The 19,218-nt window shown below is 52.3% G+C and overlaps 4 protein-coding genes across 4 annotated transcripts; 2 read left to right on the top strand and 2 right to left on the bottom strand.

Annotated features, from left to right (window-relative positions):
- Window positions 1-16: 16 nt before the first annotated feature.
- TGME49_229300 (hypothetical protein) lies at window positions 17-1,060 on the top strand (the record flags this gene model as incomplete). Its single annotated transcript, XM_002367833.1, has 1 exon — window positions 17-1,060. One exon carries the CDS (start codon window positions 17-19, stop codon window positions 1,058-1,060), a length of 1,044 nt encoding a protein of 347 aa, XP_002367874.1.
- A 635-nt stretch (window positions 1,061-1,695) lies between these two features.
- TGME49_229290 (kelch repeat-containing protein) lies at window positions 1,696-10,771 on the top strand (the record flags this gene model as incomplete). Its single annotated transcript, XM_002367832.1, has 14 exons — window positions 1,696-1,863; window positions 2,223-2,350; window positions 2,954-3,112; window positions 3,929-4,085; window positions 4,402-4,505; window positions 4,720-4,876; window positions 5,412-5,517; window positions 6,212-6,338; window positions 6,744-6,835; window positions 7,647-7,726; window positions 7,949-8,523; window positions 9,074-9,677; window positions 9,991-10,111; window positions 10,551-10,771. The coding sequence occupies 14 exons, from the start codon at window positions 1,696-1,698 to the stop codon at window positions 10,769-10,771; spliced, it is 2,799 nt and encodes a 932-aa protein (XP_002367873.1).
- Window positions 10,772-12,345: 1,574 nt separating this feature from the next.
- TGME49_229280 (hypothetical protein) lies at window positions 12,346-14,475 on the bottom strand (the record flags this gene model as incomplete). Its single annotated transcript, XM_002367831.1, has 1 exon — window positions 12,346-14,475. One exon carries the CDS (start codon window positions 14,473-14,475, stop codon window positions 12,346-12,348), a length of 2,130 nt encoding a protein of 709 aa, XP_002367872.1.
- Window positions 14,476-17,236: 2,761 nt separating this feature from the next.
- Window positions 17,237-17,875, bottom strand: TGME49_229270 (hypothetical protein; the record flags this gene model as incomplete). Its single annotated transcript, XM_002367830.2, has 1 exon — window positions 17,237-17,875. One exon carries the CDS (start codon window positions 17,873-17,875, stop codon window positions 17,237-17,239), a length of 639 nt encoding a protein of 212 aa, XP_002367871.2.
- Between the last annotated feature and the right edge of the window lie 1,343 nt (window positions 17,876-19,218).

Below are 19,218 nucleotides of genomic sequence, written 5' to 3'. Positions count from 1 at the left end.
AGGAGCAACGAAGAAAATGGCAAAGAGACAGACGAGAACAAAAAAGGAGAAAACGAACAACAGGTTGGTGAGGAAGGACCGGAGAGGCCCGAAGGAGGAGAGGAGAAAAACTGGACGAGATTCGAAAGACGCCTACGTTTTGACGACTGGAGACGAGCTGGAGAAAGAAGAGACGAGGAGGAGGAGACGCTGTTGCGAGGAAGAGGCGAGAGAGAAAAAAATCTGGAGACAGAGCAGTGGCTCTAACGTCGATTGTCTGTACACTGGAGAGCGGGGAAGTCCGAGAGGAAGTCCGAGAGGAAGCCGAGAGGAAGCCGAGAGGAAGGAGAAACTCGCGGTGAAAGAAATGACGACTGGAAAGTCAAGAGGAGAAGGACAATCCGAATCCAAGAAGGCGTCATGTGTCGATCCAGAAGGCCTGAAGAAAAACAGGACCTTCCACCAACATCTTCTTCTCCTGTTCTTGTCTTCTTCTTCTCTTGTTCTTGTCTTCTTCTTCTCTTGTTCTGCTATGTTCTTCTCCTCTTTTCCTTTTCGCATGTTCTCCTTCTTTTCCTCCTTTTTTCTCTCTCCTCCTCTGGACTTTCTCCGCTCCCTCTACTCCTCTCCTTTCTCGCTTTTCCTCTTGTTCCTGTCTCTCCTCCTGCTTGCGTCGTCCACGGTTCTGCGTTGTCTGAGCTCTCGCGATTTCGTTCGAACCTCGGCGAGCTGCTGGAGACGGCAGAGATGTATGTTTTCGCGACACCGAGCAGAAAAGGGTGGAGAGCGACAGGGTCTCCCTCCTTTCTGCTTCGTCTCCGGAGTTTCTCAGGTCTCGAGTTTTCTCGCGGCGCACTCAGCTCGGTGTGCCGCGCAAAGCCGGGCGCTGTGCGACTTTCGCGGAGACTGCATGCGGTTCTTGCGCAACGCCCTGGCTCGAAAAGGAGAGGAACGAGCGCCGCGAAAAGACCGTTCTGTGAGAGCGGGAACAAAGCAAACTTGGCGTTTTAATGCGACATTCACGAAGCAGCCGAGAGTCTCCCCCCAAGTGAGCAGTAGATCCTCCGGCTCCACCCTGTAATGCAGCTGCATGCGACCCTCTGCAGCAGCGCAGGACACTGGCTTCTGCATTTTCTCTTCCTTTTCTCGTCTCGTTGCTTCGCCGAAAAAAACAGAAACTCGTCTGCTTCGCTCTGGAACAGTTGCAGAAAGACAGGACCCAGACGGCGCCTCGACGCTCCACAGCTCCGCGAAAACTCGAACCGTCACCCGACTTTGAGTCGCTGCATGTGCCTCTTCGAGTGCAGACGCATACATGCGCCAAATACAAATGTTCTTGTGTAGACCATACACATACATATATACATACATATATACATACATATATACATATATTGATATGTATATCCATATTTTATGTATATGTATGTATATGTATGTATCTGTGCATGCGTCTGTATGAGGAGTGTGTATGGTTCTGCGTGCGAATCTACTAGGCATGAGGTGAGAATGCGCTGGTGAGCCTCAGGGGCGGCATAGACTTGTGACTATTGTGCATTGCTGGTAGAGAGTTTCTCCAGATCGGAGTTCTCGGCTCTGTCCTGGCCAGCAGGGGAACTGGATCTTTCTTCTCTGCGCGAGCCGGTCTTCTCCTTCGCCGTCCTTGACCTCCACAGCCTCCGGTGCTCGTCTGCATCTTGTTCTCTTCAACACACAATGGCGAAGAAAAAGAACTCGAAAAAAGACGGGGAGGCTCCCGGGGACGCGAAGAACCGGAAGGCTCTCGCAAAGGAGCAGAAGCGCCTCAGACAAGAACACAAAGCGAACCAGAAGCGCCTCAAAGAACAACAAAAAAAACAAAGGGGCAACAAAGAACGGCTCCACGTACGTCCTTCGACTCGTCTCCAATACTCAAGTCTAAACACTTGTCACAGCTTGCATACATATATATATATATATATATATATATCTGTATGCATATTCGTGTATGGATTATGTTTGCATATTCTTTAATATGCTCTCTACATGTAGAATTGTGCATTTAAATGCCTGTTTTCTGTTGTGTGGCGCGCGTCGTCGCTCGGTGGACCTGATTGGGGGAGGAGTGTATGGAGGCACCAACGCGCCAGCGCCGTTCTCTTTTGGTCGTTTGCGTTCTTCCTTTTCCATTTTTCGCTGCTGGAGTCTGCTCTGCGTCATGTGCTCTCCCGGAGTTTCGAGTATCCTGCTAATCGTTTCCTCAGGATGAAGAAGACATCGAGGAACTGATCAAAAAGATCGACCAGGACAGAGCTGCGGTCAATGCCGTCGTCATCCAGAATGCGTCTCAGCCTGTCCCCCGGGCACACGGATCCTTCACAGTCTTGCCCAAGTCCGTTTTTTCTTTCTCTCTCGTCCCCTTTTCTTAGTCTGCCTTTCTCTCTCGTATCTCTCTTCCTTCTTGGCGGCGTCTTCTGCTGGCGCTCGTCGTCTGCTTCGCTTCCACTTGATGTATGTTGCGTCTGTTCTTCCACCCTTCTTCTCCACGAGAACGCGTCGCAGTCCTGTTCTTCTCTCTCTTCCTATGTGCTCTCCTGTCTGCATTCCGTGCGTTTTCTTCTTGTGTTCGTTCTGCCTGCGCGCTCTCTGACTACGTAGAGGCGCTCCTTGGTTCTACGCAAAGTCTTGTTGTTTGGAGAAAACCTTTTCTCTTATCCTGCGTTTCCGCCTGTCTCTCCTCCTCTCGGCTTTCGCAGAAAACTTCCTTCCTCCCTTCTTTCTCCCCCTTCTTCTTTCGTCTCGTTTGTCTTGTCCTTCCTCTTGTCTCTCCCCTTCCGCTGCTCCTCGTATACCTCTCCTCTGTTCTCTTCTCTGATTTTATCTCCTGTATCGCTCTCTCGCTCTTCTGGTCTGGCGTTCTTCGCCGTTCGTCTCCTTTTTTCGTCGCCTTCCTCATCTGCGCAGTTCCTCTGCGGCTCTTCTCGCGTCTCTGCAGTCAGGACATTTTGATGTTTGGAGGGGAACGCTACGACGGCCAGCGCGTCCAGGTTTTCGGAGATCTCCATCGGTGGAATTTCGACAAAAATGAGTGGCGACAAATCACCTCGCCCCTCATGCCCAAATCACGCTGCAGTCACCAGGCAGTCTTCTACAAGTATGTCTCGAAACCCCTTCCAATATATATGTATATATTATGTATATATATATATATATATATATTTATATATTTATATATATATATATATCTATATGTATTTACATGTGAGTTACGTCTGCGTATGCCTATTTATTTTCACGTAAATGTAGGATATATATATATATATATACATTTGCTTACATGTATCTTACGTTTGTGTATGCTCATTTATTTCCCTGTAGGTGTAGGGCACATCGATCTCTCTCTCTCTCTATATATATATATATATATATCTATACGTATATATTTGTTTATATGTATATATGTATACATACGGAAGACGGGGATTCGCCTGGATATGCTGAGAGAAGCAGTATTCTGGATTTTTTCGGTTCCTTCTTGAACCGGGAGAGAACGGCGGCGGCAGAGGGTTGCTGGCGTAGTCTCGTGTCAAAATCTGTAAAATGGCCCTGTTCGTGACCGGACAACTCTGATAGGCGCCTGCTTCGATTTGCGTTCCTTTCTGCTCCCAAGTTTGACGAGTACTTTGCCACAAAGTACTCGAATTTAAGTCGTTTTTCGTAAACGCTTTACCGCAACAAGTTGCTTGAGAGAAACGACAGACGCCTTGACTTTGTGCTTCGTCCCTCTGTTTCTTCTCTCTTCGTTTTGGGGGTCGTTGCCAGCCGTCGGCGTCTTTGCTTCTGTTCTTCCGTTCTCGCGTCGCGCTCGGCGAGCTGCTGTATCGCTGAGGTATTTCTTTCAAAGTTTTTCTCCCTGGAAATGTGCACCTGAGCTGTGTTCTTCAGCTGTCTTGCTCGTTGTTTTTCGCAGCGACCATGTCTACATCTTTGGAGGCGAGTTCAGCACATTTTATCAGTTCTTCCACTTCAAGGATCTCTGGAAATTCTGTGTGAAAACGAGCGTCTGGACCAAGCTGGAAGTTGCGAACGCCACCGAAGTCCCGCAGGCTCGCAGTGGCCATCGAATCGTGAGTTCTGCCTTCCTTTGTGGCTCGTTCGCCTTGTCTCCCTCGATCTGTCTCTCGAAACCTCGCTAGTCGTCTGTCTGTCTCTCACCCTGTCTTTTTCCTTCTCTCTGTCTCGTTCTCTGTAGTTCCCTCTCACTCTTTATATAAATCGCTGCCTAGATTAATCTTCCTCTCTCTTCCGTTTCCTCTCTTCAGAACCGCTTGCGGGGCGTATTTGCCTCGCATCTTGGTATGGTGTCTATGCAAGTCCCAACTCCTGAATCTCTTTGTCCTGGGGGAGGAGATCTGGTTTTCCCCGGCTTCCTTTTTTTCGCAGGCCCTGTGGCGAAACATGCTGCTCGTCTTCGGTGGCTTCCATGATACTACGCGAGAAACGCGATATTTCAATGATCTCCACATCTACTTCTTCAACGACAACAAGTGCGGAGAAGAAAAAACGTTCCAATGGCTCCTCCCAGGAAGCGTTCTGGTTCTCTCCACGTCTTCTCTCTTCTTCTCCTGCTTTGCCTCTCCTTCTCTCTGCTCCTTCTCTCTGCTTTTCTCTGTTCTTCTCTCCTTCTCTCTGCCCCTCTTCCCTCTCTCTTCTCTGAGGAGATCCGCGCTCCGTTTGTTCACTCGCCTTCCTTTGTTTCAGGTGGCGCCGCGTCGAGTTTCCGCCTCACGCCGCGGTGCCTTGTGCGCGATCCGGCTGTCTCTTCCTCGCCTACCCTCAGGGCGACTTTGTTTTCATGCACGGCGGATTCGCGAAAATCAAGGACACTGCAAAGAAAGTCCAAGGAAAAACGTTCACGGTAATCAGAGTCAAGTCTCTTCATCAAGTTACAGCTCAAGATGCAACTCAATTCATGCCTAGTCACATCTACCTACATATATATACATATATATATATATTATTTATATATATATATATTTCTGTATGTTAACGAATTCATGTAGATGTTTTTATGTATATTTCCATGTGCAGGCATTTATGTCTACATACATACACATATATGCATAGGTATATGCAAATGTTTTTACACACGCGTACTGAACATGTATTTGCCCCCGTGTTTTCGGATTCATCATCATACACAAACGAATCTCTAAATGTCTGTATCTCTGCACAAACGTACATGCATTTACAAATGTACACACATGCATGCATATATATATATATATACATATATATACATATATATATATATATACATATATATGTGTGTATTTGTGTATAAGCTTACGAATGTTTATGCATGTAGAGTTTTTTGTGGATGAAGCGTTTGTCGCACGTTTGCTTTCGAAGGGATGGTGGCCTGTCCTGGTGCGTTTTCGCTGTGTCGCTAGGATACGTGGATTCTGAACTTGAAGCCTCTGATCGCGGACCCGAGAAAAGAAGTCCCCACCTGGGAGAAGATTCGAAATGTCGGAGCCGCGCCATCTCCCCGAACAGGTGCGAACGAGATGAAGAAAGAGGCAAGTGTTTTGTCTTTTTCCGCCTCGCGTCTCTCTCCTGTGTCGCGCTCCTTCTCTCATGTTTTGTATCTCCCTTCAGCTCTGCTTGTTTTTGTTTCGCTCTAAAACATTCTTGTGTAACTTGCTTCCTCCTTGCTGAAAACCTCCCCTGCCTCGAAGACGTTCCCTTGCGTCCTCTTCTTGTCTTCAGCATTCCTTTTTCCTCTCATGGTTTCGTGATTCTCCGCCTCCTCTTTTCTGTGACATTCGTGTCTGCGCTCTCGTATCCCTTTTGTCTGCGAGACGCCTGTTCTCTCTGGTAGTTTTCTTTACCATTCTCGATTTCCTTCGCATGCGAGGTTCGTTGTGTGTGCTCCTTCCCCTTCCTTTTTTTCGCACCGTCTCGGCTTCGTGTTTCCGAGTAAACGAGAGTCAAGGATTCTCTTTCACTGTCACTTCCGTCGAGAGAACAGAAATTCTCTGAGCAAGCAGGGGATGGGGAGAAGCGAGTTTCGGCGGCAGGAGGGACGCCGCCGTGAGAGTGCACCCGCTTGCAAGTTTCGGTGCTTCGTGGAGGCTTCTCGCGTTTCCCGAGGCGTTTTGAGCCTTCCTTGTCCACGCGTTGTTCTGTCTCTCTTAACGCGTCTTCACAGTTCCTGCTTCTTTCAGCGTTGCGCTCTGCGCTGTCTCAGGCATGTCCGGCGTAGTGTACAGACACTCGGCGATTGTGTTCGGCGGAGTTGCGGACGACGACGACGGCCAGGTCAAGTTGAAAAGTACTTTCTTCAACGATTTGTATTCCTTCGACCTTGAGCGAAAGTGCGTTTCTTGGAGTTTCGCGAAAGAAAGGTCTTCTCTCCCCTCTCGTGCGTCGTCGGACTCTCGCCTTCCTCTGAGGTGTTTGGTCGTCTCTCTGTCGTCGTTTGTTCAACAGTTGAGACCTCAACCTTGTGCTCTTCTGCGAACCTCAGCGAGGATTTCCAGGTCTCTTTTTTTGCAAACTGAAGGGAAAAAGGCGTTTTCCAAGGCTGCTGGAGAGGTGCTCGTCCGCGATCTGCTGCCTGTCTCAACGCTCTTTTCTCTGGGGATTTCGGTGAATGGAAAGACCCAGGAACTTCGCTGCAGAGCTCGCCCATCGGTGACTTCTGTGTTGCGCGTTCCGCGCGAACGCATGTCTCTGTCTTTCCCTGTTTTATACTTTGCCACTGTTCTGCGCTATTTCAGACGCTGGTACGAGCTGACACTCAAGGCCGAGAAAGAAAGGAAGCCCAAGGGAGGCCGACAGAAACGCGTCCAGTCTGCCTCGGCGAATCAAGGTGCGTCTCTTGTGAAGCCTCAAATCATAGCTCCCAGGGGGTCTTCTCCAGAATAAGGCTTGGCGTTGAGAGTCACCTCCTTATGTCTACATTATTCAAGCATCAAAGAATACTCCTGATATCGGAACAGCTACAGAGACATACGCAATCATGCAGGTACAAAGCTCACTGCAAGTATATATATATATATATATAGGTGTGTGGGTTCTACTATATACACCTATGCGCTTATGAATGTTTGTTCTTCAGCAGCGTCTCCTAGGCAACTCTGGTGTTTCTTTCTTTGACGAAGGTGGAAACAATGCAGCACCACCGAGAGGCCTCGAAAACGCTCCAACAGAGAGCAACTCTACATATGCACTTAGACCACTCGTTTCTTTGTTTTTCTCTCCACTCAAACATTCATGCGTGTAGGTATTGACGTTTACATAAGCATATATATATATATATATATATATATGCATGTATATGTGTATATATATGTGTATATATATGTGTGTCGAAATAGAGGAGTTGATGTCCTTAGGGTGGATGGTGAATGTATGGACATGGATGTTCGAGGGTGGATTTCCGAAGATCGAAGGATACTCGCAGGATCGTTGCAAAGGCGTCGGGTTCGGACTGTGTAGAGTCCAGAGTCGTCCTTCTCGTCTGCCCGTTTGTCTGGGGGATTTGAAAATCTTTTTCGTGAAACTTTGAGGTCCAGCAGTCGTTTCTTTCCGAGGCCCGACGCACAGCAACGGTGGGCTGGTGGTGATGAAGCTCTTGAGTGGACAGCTCTGAACTTTTGTTGCCTCTGTGCGTTTTTTAGGAGACAACGAGAACAGCGAGGAGGACCGAGACAAGACAGAACGAGAAGATGCTCAAGACGAAGAAGATGATGAGTGGCAGGTATGTGAACGCAGAGAGTAACTCAAAGACGCATTCGCTGGTGATGTCCGAAAGAGAAAGGAAGGCTTCTCACTCGAGCGTCTGCCTCTGAGAAAAGGAGGGCAGGATCGTTTTTTCCTACTCGGGTCTCCTCTGGCTTTTCGTTTTGTCGGAGGTGTCTCTTGATCGATTTCCCGTGGAGTTCTGCGTGTTTTTGCGCTTTCTTTTGACTCTTCCCTGCAGAATTCCTTCGCCTACTTTGACGAGAAAGGTCGCCTGGTCCGCATGCGGCTGTACGACGCTACTCCACCCCCAGGCTTTGCCGCACCGCCCCCGGTGTCCTCTGCCTCTTCTGACTCTGGAACGTCCTTTACGTTCTCTTCGTCCTCTTCTTCCGCCGCCTCTTCCTCGTCATCCTCTTCTTCTGCGGCCTTCGCTTCTTCTTGCGCTTCGGAGCGGGCGCGGAGCAGCACGAAGAAGAAGACCGACCCAACTGCCTCTGGCCGCTCTGTCGTCTCCAACGTCCTCCCGAAGAGCTCCTTGCTGGACGCAGATGCCAAGCGCGACGACCTCCCCGTCTCTCCCTCTTCTTCCTCTTCTTCCTCTTCTTCTTCCTCTTCTTCCTCGGCTCTTGCTGCGGGAGTTCGGGCAGCTGAAGGGAGAGCGCAACTTTTATTTCGGGGCGACACACCGCTTCCAAGGTTGCATGGCCATCTGGTGGTGAGAGGAAGTTCACTTGTGCTCTACGGCGGCATTATGGAAGTCGACGACAAAGAAGTGACTCTGGATGACTGCTGGACTCTGAATCTGAGCAGGCGGTGAGTCGTTTTCGTTTCTCCTTGCTTTCCACCGCCGAGGCGTTGCGTTGCCTCCGGAGCCGTCTCCGAAGGATTTTCCTGGAAAGAGAAAGAGACTCACGGCGGCGCTCAACAGCTCGCACGGAGGGGGCTTCGAAGCCGTCGGGAGGATCTCCAAGTTGGCAAGGTGGCGGAAAGCCGGCAAGAAGACGCAGCTGACTGTCACGAGCTTCAAGGAAGAAGGCAGGTGTCTCCACGCTGCCTGTCGTCTTCTTCAGAAACTCAACTGCGTCTCTTAAAATGACAGACTCACTTCGAGTCCACAAGCGAGAAGGACACGATACATATATATACATATATATATGTATACATATATGTGCGTATATATATATATATATATGTATATATATATATATGTCTACATTTGTGTGCGTTCTTTGAGAGCGCAGGCACCGACGCAGCAGGGGTGGTATACCTCCTGAAGTACGAGAATAGCTAAGCGACGGGGGGCGCGTAGATCGTCTGGCCATCGACGAGTGTTTCCACTTCGCACTGTTCTTTTTCTTTTCAGAGATCGCTGGCAGCGCGTCCTGGCGGGCACCATGGACCAGCAGGAGTGGCTGGGCGACGACAACGAAGACGGGAGCGAGTCCAGCAGCGATTCGGAAGCTGGCTCGAGCGTCGAGAGCTCCGAGAGCTCAGAGAGCTCCGAGAGCGCCTCGAGTTCCTCAGAGTCCGACTTCGAGTCCTCAGATGAAGAGGACGGAGAGGGGGTGAGGAAGGCTCAAGTGCGGCGGTTGGCGTCGGAGGCATCTCGGCTCTCGCCTGCGAGACGGGATGCGCCGTCAGAGTCGGAGGATGCAGAGACGGACGAGAGCAGAGAAGACAAGCGAGAGCTGGAGTCAGGAGATGAGGCGCCAATTCTTGTGCATTCAGAGGCCGCTTCTCTTCAGAAGAAGAAGAAGGCTCAGACGCCTCTCGACTCTGCGGGTGACGCACAAAGCACAACCAGTACAGCGGAACCTGTTTCTCCCCAGGGGAACGCGGGCGGCTTTCGGGAGGCGAGGCAGACGGAAACGCATGCAGAGACTCCAGTGAACAAGAAGGCGCACCGTGCTGAGGGGAAGAAAAAGAAGGTGGAGAAGTCGTTCCGAGAAGAAGTCGAGCACCTCAAGGTACAGAGAAGCGTTTCACCGCTGACATGACTTTTTGACATGCTGGGTGACACACGCACTCTCCAGCCTGGGCCGTCGATGAGTCTGCTCTGAGCTCGAGCGTCTTCACTGCTATCCTATTCCTTGCTAACGAATTGATCTGGGACTCAACAAAACGTCAACGTTGTTACTGGGAGAGAGGGGGAAAGTTGCAACACTCAGCGTCCGTGGCTGCTGGTCCGGAAGGGTCGAGTCTGCTCTGTCCCTGAGGAAACGACATGCGCTTTTGCGAAACAGTTTTTCTTCGCGTGGAAATCTTTCTTTGCGTTCACAGGAGCGGTATCGCCTACACGACATTGATGAGACCCCTCAAGAAGGAGAAACGCTGCGTACGTTTTTCGAGCGGACGAAGCAACACTGGATCGAGCTGGTGGTTGCCGAGGCACGGAGAGAAGGTAAAACTTCCGGAATTCCTTGATGCGCTAGCTGCTCAGACACCGCAGGCTGTCACGACCCCTCACTCCTTCCCGACCCCACACAGGAGGGCGTTCTCTGTCTCTTCTGTATCCCGAGACAAAACACTCTAGGTAGCCTGTGGAGAAGTCCAGGGTCGGCACCTACACGAATCTACACAGTGCATCTCGGTAGCTACATAACTGTATGAACAGTTGATGTGCCTGCGTAGATAAACGGATTGGTGTGTGTATAAACTTTATATAGATTTATATCGATACAGATATGTTTGTATGAATCTGCGTGAACAGCATCTGCCTGTGTCTCTCTATCTGTCCCTAAACGGTGTTTCCGACTTTGCGTTCTTCCCGTTTCTCTCTGAAGTTTGCTTTCCACGATTTCCTCGAGCGCGTTTCGATGGCTTGCGTCTCCTCTACTCAGGAGCTGACAGCACCAGTCGTCAGTTGCTGCGCGATGACAAAGAGTTGAAGCGTGTCGCGTTCAGCCAAGCGTCGAAGCGTTACGAGGAACTTTTGCCGTGTCTGAAGAGACTTGAAGAACTCCAGCAACGTCAGGAAGAGAGTGAAGACGGCGAAACTCCTGAGCACGGTGGAAAGCGCGTTGGAGGCTCCGCAGCTGGGGGCCTCCGCCGCATGCGCTGAAGAGAAATGGCAATTCAAATGCCCGTTTGTTCTCAGCTGGAAGACGGGATTTGTGGGCGGCGTGGATCCCGAGGCTCCAGTGCTTCTCGTCGGCGCGTGACGCCGCTCTCTTTCTTTCGGCTTTTCCGTCATCCTGTGTTTCGTATGTTGAGCCGCTTTTTTCCGACCGGTCTCGGTCTCTTCTTGCCCTTTGGTCTGGTGTTCGACCGGTTTCGCTTTTGCACTTTGTCGAGGCATGTCGCTGCATTGCCCACATGAATTGCGAGCTCAAAGACAGAGGACGAGACTGTCTCCACAGTCACGGGTTGCCCTCTCTCAGCGGCAAGCCGGGGCTGGGGAGAGGCGCAGAGGCTTCGGCCTCGCTCCCTTCGGAAGCAAAAGGCAGTGCCGTAGGTGGGGGAAATAGAAAAAACTTCCCCTTCTGCTTTCATGCCACGTTCCGCACGCAAGCACTGACAAGCGAACTAAGAAACAGTTCGTGGAGACGGTACGCCAGCCCCTCGGTGGTTTTTCGGGGTCTGAAAGAGACACGATGGTCGTGAACAGGACAACAGAACTCGGACCCAGTAAACACAGACGGGCAAGCGAAAGGCGGGACGTCTCGCTGTCCAACGGAAGTGTTTCGTGTCTCTTCGAGCGCCAGACATTACACCCCGAACGTGCGAGAGAAAACTGCGTTTCGGAGGACTGTATAGTAGCGGTTAAACGTCAGTCCGACATGCACATTTTAGGTGGGTGGAGCGACCACATCTGCGTCGGAGTCGAGTTCCGGTTTTCGCGTAGTGCCAAGAACACAAAGGTATATTTCGTTGTTTCTGTGCGAAAAGAAAAGTCTTGGTTTTCCGGAAAAACACGGCTCAGATGGAAGCGGTCTGGCGGCAGCTCTGCGTAGAAAAGACTGAATTTCGACTGGGGAACTCGCAAAACCGCATTTGCCGGCGTGTCACTCTTAGCGACCAGTGCTTCTTTGTCGTCTGAGAAGAGCAACTGAAACGACGTCTCGCGAGAATCTCTCAAACGTAAGTAGGCGACGGATAACACCGGTACAACACAGCCTCTTTGAAAGGCGAGACGCAATGTGATCCAAAGAATCGTTGTAGCATTACATCAGACACGTTGTTTCCTTGGAGTCGCCAACGGTTTCTGAAAAGAAGCAAATGACCCTGTGATGCCTAACGTGACTTCGTGCCTCAACAGACGCAGGCAACATCTGTCAGAGGCCTTCACTTTCCCCAGAAGGAGGGCCTCGCACGACTTTGCCTTCTCACATGGCCGGAAGTGTTTGGCGGTGTTGAACCTTTTCTGTGCTGTGTTCTTCGTGGCCGTCACTTCTCGAGAGTATAGTGCCTACTACAGTGGTATCTAGAAAGAACAGCTACGAAGCGGACGTTTAGCTCGTGTCGTGATTTCAGAGTGTGTGCGCAGTTGGCATCTGCCACGACTCCTTCAACTTCGAGCTGCAATTCTTTCAAGTCACGAGGAGTCGCGTTGGTGCAGCATTTTCAGTCTTTTTCACCCGCTCGAACTCACACCCCGTGACCCCCTCTGCACGCACAGGACTCGCTTCCCCCAGTCTATCGGTCGACACGCGGGACAGAACCGACAAATCTGCCGACACCGTCGGAACTGGAGCTTCCGGCCATCACCCACCCACAAAAAGACGTTTTTCCAGAAACGCCTGTCTCCCGCGTCGCTTCCTCGGTGCCACAGCAGGGTCCACAACGCTCCGATCCGCCCGAAGCGCCTCTCGCGGATCGCGCACTGGAGCTGCCGAGACACTCCAGTCTTCCAGAGAGAGGCCGAGCTTCACTCGCCGGGGACTCGAGGCGGGTCGCGTAACCGTGTGCAGCGGTTCCCCTGGCTTCCCTTGTTTCGCCATCGTGCAGCCTTTGCTCGAGAAATTTGCGGTACTCCGTCCACTCTTCGAGAAGTCTGTCGCAGGAGCCGAAATCCTCTGAAGCCTGCACAGGTCGTCTTTCGAGCGGCTGAATCCCTTGACTGGGGCTCTGTCTGTACATCGGAACGAGGGGTTTGCGCTTCTCAGCACTTGCCCGGCCCGGCTTCGGTTTTCTGCGCGAGACCGAGCAGCCGGCGCCGTCTCTGCGTCTGCGCGTCGAGGCGTCCCGCGCGCGGCTCTTCTCTACGCTCGTGTTTCCGCGGCGAATCTTCGAGTTCGCTGGCCTGTACGGCCTCGTCTGCGGACCTGGACTGTCTGGCAAGTCCTTCAGAGTGTAAGGCAACACCTTCTGAGTGGGCGTGCATGCCGACGCCGGCGAGAACGGGTGCTCCGGGAGGCGGGAGAACATAGGCAGGGAGACGTGGTGGCCGTGGTGAGACAGAGGAAACGGGTGGTGTAGCGGCCGGAGGTATTGGTCGTTTGCCGGGAAGTTGGCGGTCGCGTCGGCGGTCTCACCGAAGTCACCGGGAGTGTATGAGGTCCCCCGCGAGCTAGCTTGGAGGCTCTGGAAACGTCCAGAAGCTTCTCTCGAGTGAGTTGCTTCGCGCGAAGGGACTGACTTCTCCAGATGCCGCGGATCGAGGGCGAGAGCCGATTTCTTCCGGTCTCTGTCGCTCGTGGCATAGCCTCTCGGCAACGGGGATAGCGGAGCATTGTCACCGAGAATTTCAGACGTTCCTGCTAGACGCGCAACGCGGCTTCTCTCCGCGGGGAACGACCTGGCGGAGTCGTCGGACCTAACTCGGTCGGACCCGCCGTTGCCGTTCTCTGCCGAATCGTCAAGCGTGCTGACAAGCCGCGACGGAACTACAAGCCTCGCCCCGTCTTCGTCGTTGTGAGACCACGCAGTCACGAAGCGTTCGTCTGACTCCTGCCGAGCCTCCGTCGGACGCAAGTTGCTGAGGAACCCGCGTCCTCGCCGCGGTGGGCCGTCTTCCGGAGACAGAAAGTTCCTCTTTTGGACGGACTGCTCGCTGCCGCCCTTCCCTCTCGACCTCGAGCTGCTGACTGTGCTCCCCTGGCTGTTCTTGCGGCGGGTGGGAGCGCCGGGGCACTCTGCGGGCAGATTGGACCGGGTCCCGAGGCGCAGAATGCACCCGTCGTCGTCGGAGTTGGGGAACGCGTAACTCTCGGGGTCCGACAGATTCAGAACGTCGTGTAACGGAGAGCGTTCGTCGTCAGAATCTTCCTGCGGATCGCCTATATTCGCCCGCGGTGTAGGTCGCAGCCGCGTGGCTCGGAGCAAGTCGCCGTTTTTTCGCAAAAACATGGCAAGTGACAACAGGCCGGTCGGCCGCCGCGTCTTTGCCGGGTCCTCTCCAGGCACTTCGGGTGTACGTACACCTCGGAAGCCAGGCTGGGTTGGCGCGTTCTGCTGCGCCTCGCGTTCGAGTTCTTGGTGGCGGTCCCGCAGTCGACGTCGCAGTTCGAGCTGGTGCTCGCGGCGCCGGAGGAACTCCCCAGAGAGGTTGTCGCTGTCGGACTTGGCACGCACTCTCGCAGACTCGGGGACCATCGAGAGCACGCGGCCCCAGACTCGGCGAGGCGGGAGTTCCGGAAGATGCCGCAGGTTGTTGCGAGCGTCTAACAGCCATGAAAGCACGCCATGCGAGTCTGCGCGGCGCTTGAGCGGGTCGAAAATGTCACGGCTTTTTCCTGGAGGCGGCCCCGGAAGCGACCGCGGCGGGCTGATAAACGGGTACGGGAACTGAATGTGTTCCTCGTGGCAACTCAACGGATACATCATTCTGGAAACGGCTTTTTAAAGGAGACCCACAGCTGGCCAGCAGCCCGGCTAGGCAGCGCGTGCGCAGAAACACGGAGAGTGAAGGCTCCGATCGACAGCAGGAACTTCCAGGTGAGTGCTTCCAAGCGAATGAGGAATGTCTTCATGCACACCGTGGACTGCAGAAGGGGCGCCAGGTGTCCTCCGGCGTATTTTAAAACGGCACGAGAGTCACACACTGGCACTCAGAGACTCGCACGCTGTCTACTGACAATACATAACCCTTCGGTTCTTGCACCACGTCGGGAAGACACTGTCTGAGGTCGAGGTAGAAGAGACTAAATGAAAAAGCCCAGATGAAGTCAACATCTGCGGTATGCGGCTGCAGCCGCGTGGTGTGCTGCGACGCCGCGAATTTCCGCGGGTTAGAGCCTCGCACAGCCGCACAGATCAAATATGAGCAATGTTGAAAGTGTAACAAAGTGTAAACGGGGATGAAGTTATTTCGCATGCGCAGAGTTCGAAAAGGGAACTCTGCTGCGTCCACAAGTGCTCTCGCTCGGACCCTCGGTGACCTGATCGGTCAGTGCGCCAGCCAGCTGGAAAGCTCTGGGCGGCGCGCTGGCGTCCAGCAATCGGCGCACATGTGTGGTTTTCAGAGCTCTAACTCGACGGCGAAGAGCAAGCCAGGACGGCAAAAGATTACGCAAAGACACGTGGACTGCATTGGCGCCAAGGAGGGAAGAGAACCCGGAGATGCACACGCAACATCTACCGCTGATGCGAAACAGCGCCGGCGATGGCAGTAGCGGCGCATCTCCTGTCGGCAGGTCCGAAGTTTGGGACGGCTGAGATTTGCGCGACAGCTGGTGAAAAAAACGAAAGATCGAAGGAAGAAAACAGTTACGTACACGGTCGCATGGGATGAACTCTGAAGGCGAAATAGGAAAGCCACGTGTACAGGAGAGAAGGAAAAGGCGTGATTCTCATACACATGAGCGTGGGTCGCCGTCGCTAGAGTCAACATGAGACTCGGAGAAAACTTTCGCGCACGCGGGTCCGGTGTGTCACATGCGCTTTGCTCGTCCTCAAAGCCAGGTCGCCTGGTGCTTCCTCCGGTGGTATGCGAAAATTTCTAGAACTAACGGACACACGGCCACTGAACCCGTGACAGTTTCCGCTTTGCCTGACAAAACGTTTTTCAATTCGAAGATAGTGTGCGACGGCACGGCGCAAAGTGTAGCACGTGTGTAGCCGTCGCGGACAGAGACTAGCGCCGTCCGTCCCACCGAGTGGCATAAGCATCGAGCACTGGGTAGGTTCTTGCACATGGTTTGCTCGACGCGACTCGCACACATTTCGCCAATTTTCCGTATTCTGCACTTTGGCTTATTCAGTATGCGTTCGGGTTCTCCGGAATTCGGGGAAGTTCGGTGTCGAAGCGCCATGGTCAGTCGTTGGTCACGAAGAGCTCTACGCTGTTTACCGGAGATACGCGCGCGCGTTTCCCGTGTAGAGGATGAGAAAGTTTCGAAACCCTAGCGTGTGTCGAATTACAAAGATATCATGATGTGATAGTTTCGGAGGGAAAGGGGAGGACTCGTCGGTAGACGTTGGTGGACGAAAGGGTGGACGAAAGAAAGCGGGACTGACCCACTGGAATGTTTTTCAGAAGCTCGTCTGCGGTACGCGTGCGTACAGTCCTCTGTGTTTTTATGAAGAGAACGCTTCAACGAGTCACTCACTAGGTGGCTTCTTGGCCGGGAAAGAACCACAGTTGTTACCAGTGCGTTCACTTTGAGTCAGCCACGTTTCTGTTGCTCGCGCACGCCTCTGTCGACACATTCCAATCTAAATCGGTTTCCACAGAAAGCGTTCAGGAAACGGGCAGGAAAAGCGATTGTGTCGTCGCACTTCATTCAGTCTATGGGACAAAGTCGAGCGCTTGACCAAGCGTACCCTCTTTACATAGTGTCTGTGGCCCCGAGGCCAATCTCGCACGCAAATCGCACCGCCCTCAAAACGTCGGCGTTTTTGGACTGCAGGAAACATTAAACCGACACCGTGGATGCTGCCGTGTACATCTCACTGAACGGACCAACGATTATGTACTGTCATTTGCAGTTTTTGTGTTTGCCTGCACTCTACGGACAATCAGTCAACACCTACGCCAGCGAAATCACTCGCACCTTACTTATTAAGTGGCAACCGCCTGGAAGCACGCGGTGGTCTCAAGTTCAGTCTCCACAGATGCTGCAGCTTCAACAGAAGTCAGCCGAGAAAGACTCATCACCTCGGAGTGCAGCGAAACCAATTTCATCGAAATACATCTGGAAACGCTACACTTTAAGATTTAAGAAATGTGATGTGTAAAGACTTTCACCAGTCTTTAGCACTGATACAGAGATGTGAGATACCAATAATTTTCCACCGGAAGAATTCACAGCAGGTGGTGAGTTCTTGCTACGAAGAAGCACCCCGGCTCTCGTACCTTTGTGCAGACACCTTTCAAGGGCTTTTACCGGACAGACTGACGACAGTATACCCGCAACGTGAGACGAGCAAGACATTTTCTTGACAGGTGATACTCTGTAGAGTCTCACTCATAACTAACAGAGATCTTGTAGACGAGGGGGAACGAAGTAAGTGCGTACCACAACAATCTGTGGATAGGGGGGATGATCACGACCTACTTGTGGCGGATACGGTACCGACGGGAAGACTTTGGACGACCCTCCTTCGTCCCAACACAGTCGTGATGTATCCCGCGAGCCCCCCGTTGTTACACATTAGACAGAAGGGAAAGCGCGACCCCCCCAAAGGCGCCCGAGAGGATCCCTGTGAGCTGGGGCCTTGCACCCGCGTGGATCACAAGCGTGAGTGTATGTTCGCTGGCTGTGAAGAACTCTTGATCTTGGAGTCGGCGTCTGAACACGATGTTGGGGTCGTCGCCGTCTGCATGCGTTCCCGGCCCGCTGACAACGAGACAGAACTCGACGACGCGATCTTCCAGACCATCATCGGGCGGAGTGGTGAAAGTGTACTTTCTGCCATCCAGCTCGTCTCGTTCGATGTCTCTTCTCCAGAAAATGTGGTCGGGGCTCGCGAACGCAAACTCTTGTTTGTAACTGATCTTACGCCCAAGGTCACAGTTGGGGTTGTTATAGGCATACGCTTCAGTGGAGAAAGTCGGGGGCTCGACCATTGCACTAAAGTCGGCCGTTCGGTCAATAATCTGAAACGTCTGATTAGCCTGTAGCCAGAAATCGTAACGCGCGTCGGCGGCAAGGCCGTCGGCTGGGATCACGACACTGTGATCCGCGAGCCCCTGAGGAACTCCGGCACACAGGCTGGGGCTCCAGAGTAGCATGACGCCTGAAACGACTAGGAAACTAATTAAAGAGCCTGCTGCAACAGCCATCTCGGTGATGCCTGCGTACAACTGGCAAGGAAACAGATACCCACTCGTTGACGTTTTTATTGGCAGCTGAGAGTCAAACCATAGCTTGCGAGTGTGAGAGCTCATTCTAGAGACTGCCGACTATGACTCTTCCGCTAAAAACTCAACACAGCACTCGCTCAATCAACAGTTTCGCAGGCTTTTATCAGTCCCTCGCTTCTCAATAATCTCTCTTTCCCGATGGCACAAGCAGGTAAATTTTACGAGGCGACCTGCATCCTCTGATTGACAATTCTAGGTCGATATGGCGTCAATCTGTACAAGCTGCGTCTTTACGGCCTGCTGACTGCCCCACTCTCCACTCCATTTTGCACCACCTTTCCGAGGAAATCTTGAGCGGGTAGAGAGATTGTTTTTCTCACGGAGGACAGCCTCGAGAGCCACTCGGTGTTTTGGACGGTGGAACAGAAATTTGTGGCTTCTTTTCCACCGTGAACTTGTAGCTGGTGGCGTATCAGAGCCAAGGGATAGTGAGATCCCGTGGGCGATGCTCGTTCATCGTAAAACATCTCACAAAGAACATATAGAATTACGACTGTCTACCAACCAGCACGCTGATGTTTTATAGGCACACGTCGGTTAGACCACTAAAAGAAAAGAGGTTAATGCTGGCCGCATAACAGGCATGTGCGTGCGCCATTGTCAACAAAAACGAGGCACCTGCGCACGACACGCTGACATTTATAGACACTAAAAGACAACTTATATCTGTATGGGTATGCAATCACGCTGTGTGTTGCTGGCAATCCACCGATTTGTCACTTGCAACACAAAGCAGTAGCTAAAATGGCATGGTTCCAAAAACTGAGACATCCGCACACTAACATGCTTTCTCGTGGACACTATTTATCTACTTGCTTGAATGGTGTGCGCTCCCGCTGCAACGCAAGAGGTGACTGGGTAAGCAATGTGTCAACAACACGGTGTGACGCGAAGGCGTCCCGCTCGTCAATTCACCGGACAAGTGTTTCCAGAGCCTAATATTTGTGCACATGAGAACTCTAATACCCTTTGCTGTAGAGGTGGTATGACAGAGATTTTAGGAAGTAGAGAGGACTGCGAGAAAGGGATGTTCTGATGGCAGTTCGCTGCAGCACATAAGAAGGAACTGGATGCAGTGCTTGGTCCCATTACAGCGAATGCACCTGAACAACGTACTGTAGGTCCAAGCGCACAAAGACTGTATTGGATTCGAAGGTCGTCGAAGCAGCCACCCGCTTCATCAGTTACCCGTTTGGAACCGGGAAACTTCCCTCAACGCAGAAAGCTCCGACAAATTGCACCAGCCGTCCGCCTCTAACACG

This window comes from Toxoplasma gondii, chromosome VIII, assembly GCF_000006565.2.
Source record: "Toxoplasma gondii ME49 chromosome VIII, whole genome shotgun sequence".
In the NCBI taxonomy this organism is placed as follows: Eukaryota; Apicomplexa; class Conoidasida; order Eucoccidiorida; family Sarcocystidae; genus Toxoplasma; species Toxoplasma gondii.
This window is presented reverse-complemented; position numbering and strand designations above follow the sequence as displayed.